This window comes from Atractosteus spatula, chromosome 8, assembly GCF_055471065.1.
Source record: "Atractosteus spatula isolate fAtrSpa1 chromosome 8, fAtrSpa1.hap1, whole genome shotgun sequence".
Taxonomy (NCBI): domain Eukaryota; kingdom Metazoa; phylum Chordata; class Actinopteri; order Semionotiformes; family Lepisosteidae; genus Atractosteus; species Atractosteus spatula.
Window position 1 is genome coordinate 47473442 of NC_142713.1, and position 8538 is coordinate 47481979.

Here is an 8538-nt window from a genome sequence, read left to right on the forward strand (position 1 = left end):
ACCCTGGCAAGAAGCAATAAAGGACTACTGCTAATTGTACACCCACATCCACAACTGTACAAGTAACGCACAAATTAGCAGTTCCAGAACTATTTATAAGAATGCACCTTCAGTGGTAAAAATGATTACAGTTTTTGTTAGTTGTGACTTGTAGTTAAGGTCATTTTTCTGTCTTTAGGATTTGTCTCACCATAATCTCATTGAAAACAACTACTCAGATGTTGTTTTTAAAATAAGTATCTCACTGCCACTTTGTTTTTATAGCAGTGCAACTCACAACTGGCATCCTACTGAAGTTAAGCAGGTATGAGCCTGGTCAGTACCTGGATGGGAGACCTCCTGGGAAAAACTAAGGCTACTGCTGAAAGAGGTGTTACTGGGACCAGAGGTGTACTATACTGTTAAAAGGCACTGTCCTCAGATGAGACATAAAGCCGAGGTCTTTACTCTCTGTGGTCATTAAAAATCCCAGGGTGTTTCTCGAAAAGAGTAAGGTCCTAGCCAAATTTCCCACTGGCCTTTTACCCAATCATGGCCTCCTAATAATCCCCATCTATGAACTGGCTTCATCACTCTGTTCTCCTCCCCACTGATAGTAGTATCCTAACCAAAGCCTCAGATGAATACAGGCAACATTAGGTAAGAATTTTCACTTAAAAAAATCAGTGTGTCAGTACTGAAGGAGCTTCGTCTAATCTTCTAACACCTCTTTACTGACGTTCCTTGACCAATTCAATTTCGGATGAATTGTTAGTGTTGTATTCTGGCTAAAAGTGTACTATTCTTTTAATAAAAAGTACTCTACATGTGCCTGCTGGAGGATTTCCACACATTCTTTCATCGTCCACTGTTGCTTCATCCTAGAGAGTCAAAACAAGCCAGATCCTAACCTAGCAAACACAGGGCAGAAGACAGGATTGACTTGACACTGGACAAGATGGCAATTGCAGGGCCAATATAGCAGCACCAAGTAACTGAGCCAGTGTGGCTCTGGGAGGTAAGAACACTCATGAAAATGCAAGCTCCACAGAGACTGCACACCAGATTGGAAATGAGCCTCAGACCCAAAAAGCTGTAAGGCAGTAGCATGAACTGTCCCACCACCAGGGCAGCTTCCGATTTAATATTTTTATTTTTGTTCATTCTGTACACATCAAGTCTGGCCAACAGAAAAAAAAATGACCTGCAAAAAGAAACAAGACTGATTATCGAAAGAATTCCTTCTTTTTTTTTTTGCAATTTGCCTTCATTGTAGGATTTCGTTTTCTGCTCTGTGCTTTAGAAGATTTGGCACAAACAAAAAAAAACGGCTTAGCCTTTATGCAGCAGTAGCAAGAAGACCCACAGAGCAGTGAATGGGTGTGGGATGTCACTCGTGGGCCCGGTCCCTGGTGTGTGTCCACTCAGGCCGGCGCTTCTCAATAAAAGCCTTAATGCCCTCCTGCCCATCTCTCAAAGCCAGGTTGTCCACCATAACCCTAGAAGCAGTAGCGTAGGCAGCACTGCGATCCTGGGCCATCTGTCTGTAGAAAGTCTGCTTCCCCAGAGCGACGACTGGCTTGCTGGCAGCACACACTTTGCGGGCGATGGCCAGCGTTTCTTCGTCTAGCTTCTCTGCTGGGACCACCTTACTGACCAGTCCATGAAGCAGGGCGTCCCGGGCAGAGATGGGATTCCCAGTAAAGAGCATTTCCAGTGCCACCTCCACAGAGAAAAGGACGTTAAAAGATAAAACAAATACTAATGAGCCTCTGTTGGCTTTTTATTTATAGCATAAATGGAAAAATGCAGTAACAACTCCTATAAAAAAAGGCCAACAGAAACTTTTGCGTAGGACACTTAACTTCACTTCTAAATTTTAATACTTTTGTACAAAATGGAACCTGTTTTTTCATATTTATTGAAACTGTTTACTGGATCTGTTTTATACCATCTTTACTTGTTGGTTTGGTGACATCAGTACCATAAATTGTAACAGGTTGGGAAAATGAGTGAAGAGAAGCTGGAAAATCTCTGAGGCAAATCAGATCAACCTAAATGCCCTCTAACAGAGGGCAGTAAGGAAGGCCAAGAGCTGTGGCACACTCCCTCTGTTGTGAATTTACACCTCTCCCATCTGTGTCCCTGGGTGTAACAGCAACAGACCCAGGAAATCTTTCAGCCCCTCTCTCTCTCAAACAATGTCAAATGACTCGCAGATCTCCTGTTGATTATGTTTGTCCATTTTTGTTGCATTGTTGTGCAGGACTCTGTCATAATACAAATTTCCCCCAGGGGATAATAAAGCCTGGACTGAATAATATCTGCGCTTGGTGAACATTATTAAAATATCATGCAGGAAACATTCCATAAACTGTGTAGCTACCAGGTCATTTCATGGTCAGTTAAGCCAATCTTACATCAGGTTTCTCAAAATGTTTTGCATAATACACAATGGTAAAATATGTCCAATTACATAAAATAATACAAACTGAATTTTTTACTCAAATGCACTGCAAGATATTCATCTGAACAAACCTTTATCTCTTCAGAAAATACCATCTTATACTTGAGGGTTTCACTGTTACCAATTGTTTTTTGCAACTGGAGTGACTTTTTTAAACACCTTCTTGTAAGAGCTTGCTGGAGCATAACTTACTGTTTCTTAAAATGTACTGCTTATGTGGTTGTTGTTCAGTTACTTTATAGGCTGTTTGTTTATCTTCCTGGATGCACAGCTATTTCCTATCTATCATGACATTAGAGGAAGTTCTGGTGAATTTCACCGAAAATAGATTGTGCATTCATTCTCTTGTTGTGATTCAGTTATGGCTGCTTTCAAAACATTTTGAACTACAATGTTCTGCATTTAGCTCCTGATTTTAAATGATTTAATTTCGTATACTTCTTTTAAAACCATATCTCAGCTACAGCCCACATGGTTTTTACAAGCATGAAAAAAATAATGATGCCCTGCGCTTCACTACACATACTTGCTGTTTAACCTTTGCTAAGTCATGAATACTACTTGAATTGTGAACTGCACGACTATATGTGGAAAAGCTCTTCTGAGGACAAGGTAACATTTGCGCATCAAATTCTGTCAAGCTGAGTTGACACTCACACACTGCAGGTATTCCAAATGGATCTGCCTCATAGCTTGCCTTAAGTTCCCTAACACACATTCTAACCAAGACAAAAAAAAGGATCTTTCTCTAGTTATTTTAAGACATTCTTAATTGTTTTTTTCATAAATGCTACATCCAAAATGCTACTATCAAAATATTTCAAAATACCGCTGTTGGACCAATACCGTAAAGCAAAACATTCTTAAAATGTCTTCATTAGTGACGTAACAAATTAATCGAAGACGGAAAATCTGTGCTGGAGTTTTGTTAATGAATACCTGTAATTGCTGCATTTTTCAGTTGTGTGTGTCTTGTTTTCTTTGAGGAAACATTAAACTTTCTCAATGCATGCCACCTCATAAATCATGCAAATTGCAAAAATTGTGGAATTAAATGATTGCCAATTTAGTTATTATACATTAGTTGCTGGGACTTGCATGCAAGTTTGGTTAAAGGGGTGTATCGAAATATTTTTTACAAAGTATATACTGTAATATCAAATCAAGATAACGGAACCACAAACATGAACTTGGAACCTATTCCTTGCTCCTTTCAGGAAGTCGGAGCATTACCTTCCTTGGAATGGCCCTGCCAATGGCAACAGCAGGTGTCGAACAAAAAAGCCCAACATTTACTCCAGGTGTGGCAAACGTTGACTTTTCAGAAGCAACTGCGATATCACAACTGGCAACCAGCTGGCATCCTGCTGCCGTTGCCATGCCACTGACCTTGGCGATGACTGGCACGGGAATGTCTTGTATCAACGTCATGATCTGGAAAAGAATGAAAGAAGAAGGCGCTGCAAATGTAGCGTTTCAATATGGATCAATAAGGTAAAGAAATGAAGTACCGCTGCAAACAGATGACATGTGCCCATCACCTGTGGGCTGAAACACCAATGTAAGGTCAATAATAGGGAGTTGGGCCACCATCTGCACCCTGTATCGTTAAACCAATTTATCATTAAAATAATATACAGAACCCTAAAAGTACAAAATAACTCACTTATTAAATGTACAGTATGTTATATATTTAATTTAATGTCTTCCTTTTTAAGGTAACACAGTGGTTAGCATTTCTTCCTCACAGAGCTGGAACCCTGGGTTCAATTCCAGACCTAGGTGCTGTCTGTGTGGAGTTTGCATGTTCTCCCCAGGTTTGCATGTGTTTCCTCTGGGTGCTCCGGTTTCCTCCCACAGTCCAAAGACATACTGGTAGGTTAACTGGGTTCTGTAAATGGGCCCTTGCGTGAGTGTGTGTGCGTGTTTGTGTCTGTGTGTTTGCCCTGCGATGGACAGGTGTCCCATCCAGAGCGTTTCCTTTCTTGCGCCCAGTGCTTCCTGGGATAGGATCTGAGCCGCTGTGATCTTGAAAAGGATAATCCGTTGTGGAAAGTGATATGATGATGTCTTCATTTCTGTTTGCCGCAATTTAATACGGTTATGTGTTAATTATCACTACAAATCTAGCTCTCATAAGCCATATTGCTTTTCAATAGTTGCTGAATTTATATAGCATAGAAAATAAATAGAAAAGAGAAGTTACTGAATGCTGTGTTTGCATAAAATCACAACCTAAAAACCTATTTCTGGAAGAAGTTTCAGCTTGCATGTGAATTTCAAACAAGACTTATTTCCAGGACAGATATGTGAACCTGTATGTACAGTACTAGTCTACTGTGTATTGCTGTAAACATAAATGTCTGTGATTTAAACAAACAGGCATTGATACAGAATATACTGATAATTTATTGTAGCCTCTTCCTTTTCTATCTCTGTTCTCAGAGAGAGATAGTTCAATGACTTCTTTTTCAAGACTGTGTTTTCTTGCTTTTACTAAAATTATAATATCTGTCATTCTGAGAACCATGTGGACAGAACAGTTTAGCAATCTCCTAATGCCTCTTTACTGCTGAAGCAGAAAATCACCCATTTCAACACTGTCTCCTCCTTACATTGATGTGTTCAAAATACCTTAGCAAGAATGCACCTATTGTTGGCCTACATACTGTACAGAAGCCAGCAGTTCATAAAAACTGAAACAGATTTCAGGATTAGGGAAGCTGAATTTTTTGCTTTCATCATGACTTGTTACAAGGTAATGACTGCAGACCTTAGCAAGGGCCTCACCTCTGAGCACACCTCAAACACCCTGCTGTGATGCTCCGTTCCCTGCGCCGATGTCAACTCCTTCAGGTCATGTCCTGATGAGAACACTGGGCCTTCAGCTGGAAAACAACGGGCAGCTTCATTAAAGAAGTAAAAAACCAAAATGCACTAATGTATTTATTAACAGTTGCCAACTACGACTGGGTAGGAAAAGGAAATTGACTGGTTCCTCAAACCACATAGGAAATACAAACACTATTTTGACCCATCCCAACAAATGGATCCCATAATATTCATTACGGAAGTTGGGAGTAAAAACTCTAAAGCTTATTCAGTTAAATCATCCTGATGTTATTACAGCTGTGACCAGTAGGACTCTTTTTTCTAAATTAAACTAAACGTGTTTGTGTCAGTGCTAGCCATGCATATTATTATATTATCCAGCAACAAGGTAGCCTCTCCCATAACCACAAATTCCCACTTTTTTGTGTGGAATACCTGATATGATGATGACCCTGAGGTCATCACTGTCTATCTCGTGCAATATATCAGTCCGCAGAGAATTCAGCATTGACAAGGATAAAGCATTTCTTCTCTTGGGGTCATTAAGTATTATATTCCTAGGGAGAAAAAAAAGATCTTTGTTACCGTGTAAAATGCACAAACGGCAGTATTGGAAAACGATTGAAACTTTAAATACATTGTTCATTAATTGTATTGGGAAATACCTGACTAGGTACAATAGCCTTAGCAACAAAGTTAAGGGCATATCACGTTAGACGTGATTTATTGCTTTAATTTCTATACGGACCTGAATACAGATCATTGTAAATAATGTATGTCACTCAAATGTGTTTCGGTTCGACTTGGGGGGGGGGGGGGGTTATCTAGCCAATGATAACGGCGATTGTTTTAGACTAGGTAACTTTTCTGATCAAGAGAATACGTTTTGAACCAGTACGTGGAAGAAATAAAATGTATAATTAAACACCTGACACTGCTGTAGAAATACAAAAACGCGCTTAATGCACTGTTTATAGCCGATATAGTACACATAACACTTCTGCTTGCATATAAAACGTCTTCTCCTGGGTCTAACCTTATTCCGTCCTGCTGCAGCCTCACGGTCAGGCGCTCAGACCGAGTTTGCGCACAGAATGACCTAGTCAAGCCCCCTGAAGGGAGATTGCTGGAGTTCAGTCTCAGTCCGCTACGCAACAGAATTTCTTTGCAGCGAAAAAGACGAAAAGCAACACCACGATTAGCCATGTTTCATCTGAATGTTTTGAGGCAGAAGAAAATAGAAAAAAATGGAGTCGTAGTTTACGTTTTCTGCTCACTGCTGCCGCCTACCTTGGCTGAATGCAGGAAGTCGGATTAGGCAATTTTGTGGGTTTGAAACACTTTTCACAAGTAGCCGATTTTTTAACACACGGTACTTTTTCCAGACTCATTCCAAAATCATTAAAGTATGAAATAAAACCAAATAGGAATGAAGAACAAAACAGTATTACTTGTTTTTTCCATTATAATAACTATTTTAGGAATAAAAATGGGTTTTATTTTGAGAACAATGCAGCAGATTTTGCAGAAAAAATACTTTGAATATCGTACCGAATAATCCCGGTTGATAACGATGTTGAAGAAGGACAGGACATGGCAGATACTCTAAACCCTGTTATAATTGCAGCTAAAAATAATATCTAAAATATCTGTATCGTTATGTGTAGATGAATCAAAAGGCCAAACAACTTTTCTAAACGTTAATTCTCTTTAATGCATTTTTACTAATACTGTTGGCAATTATTTTTCAAAAAAACCTCAAATCTGTTTGTCATTTTTTGTAATTTATATTTTATCGCTTTTAGTTTCGTGAAATAACGTAACTATTTTTTAAACAACAACTCAGCTAAAAAGCTTTTTCAACTTTATAAAATAACATAGAAAAAAAGTATTCTGAGGGGAAGAAGGTCTAGGTATCCAAGAGACGCACTTCGATCCTTGTTTCAGGCAGGAATTGGAGGATTAAGTTCTGCTGGAGTGATGTACACATGAGGCAGAACAGAGGTGAAAATATCCATCTGCAGAGCAGCTGAGCATGTAAGCAATGAGTAAATGATTAGGGCTGAGGTGCAGGCAGTGCTTGCCTGTAAAAGAACATACTGTATTCATCTATATTTTCAAAGGTCTTTACCTTGGCCCTGCAAAGCTGCTCCTCCAGATGATACCAGATGCTATTCAGACATGGGCACTATGGCTCACAACGTCATGTGCCAAGAAGACACTTGCTTCTTAGGAAGAACCTAGCAGACAAAATATTGACAAACTGTATTGTACTTATAAATACTATACGGTACAAAATTAAGTCATAGGCACATTCATAAGATGTCTTCCTACATGTACACCCTGAAAGTGATATTCCAATGGATTGCAATTCCGGTTTTCTTATAAAGGAACAGAGGTCTGAATACCAAAGATAAGCATAATATATAATTTAGAAGATATAAAGAGGGATATTCTAAAAATTATATTCTAAAAGGTATTAGTTAAAGCGATATTCTAAAAGTGCCATTACCATTTTGTTTGCAAAGACTGAAATACTATTTTTGAAGATAAATTCTATTTTTGAAAGCATAATTTAAATGCTGCACAATGTTAATGTGTCATTTATTTAAAAATTTTAATAGCTAAAAGGTACTGTATTTGATAATAGCTTTTCCAAAACCTCAGCTTTCATAATATCACGTCTATCTGGATTTCCGAAAGGTACTTATAAAAAAACACATTAAATAACATCGCCAGTATGCAGCAAGATTATTACCAAGTTTTAGCCTTTGTAACAAGAATGTAAAAGTAATTCATAATAAAATATTTAAGATTTTATTAACAATGTAAACATTTTCAGCACCTATAATCCTATTGTATAAAGAGGTACCTCTTGTTTTCACCCTTAAATGTACTTCTTGGTTTCTAACCTTGTTCCTTGTTTCACAATTCACTGAAAATACACATGTACAGTAGTTGAAGTCAAAATCTTTGATTGGAATATTTCAATTTCTTTGTAGTTTCTTCTGTTGAAATGAAAAAAAGATTTAGCTGTTGTAACCTGTCTGTGCAGTATATTCCTTTAACTGTAGAAATCTGTCTGCTGGCTTTTCTCTGGACTTAGTGGTGCCCAAAACTGTATGTTTCAGCATTTCAAATGAAGTCTTACTAATGTTTTTAAGCAATTTTAACATAGAAACATTCATGTTAATTCTACGTTTGCAATCATATGTTCTAATATTATTATTGCTTTTTATTGCTTACCTATAGTCTAGTAC

The 8538-nt window shown here is 38.2% G+C and overlaps 1 protein-coding gene across 2 annotated transcripts; it reads right to left on the minus strand.

The window, feature by feature from the left end:
- Positions 1-1113: 1113 nt before the first annotated feature.
- echdc3 (enoyl CoA hydratase domain containing 3) lies at positions 1114-6521 on the minus strand. 2 transcript variants are annotated; one of them, XM_088923423.1, is made up of 5 exons: positions 6315-6521; positions 5714-5835; positions 5237-5334; positions 3680-3880; positions 1114-1702 (listed from the first exon to the last, which is right to left on the minus strand). In XM_088923423.1, the coding sequence occupies exons 1-5, from the start codon at positions 6482-6484 to the stop codon at positions 1370-1372; spliced, it is 924 nt and encodes a 307-aa protein (XP_088779549.1). In that variant the 5' UTR covers positions 6485-6521; the 3' UTR covers positions 1114-1369. The 2 variants fall into 2 exon arrangements, with proteins under 2 accessions (XP_088779549.1, XP_088779550.1); XM_088923424.1 differs by having other exon boundaries at positions 1258-1702; positions 3836-3880.
- Positions 6522-8538: the final 2017 nt, after the last annotated feature.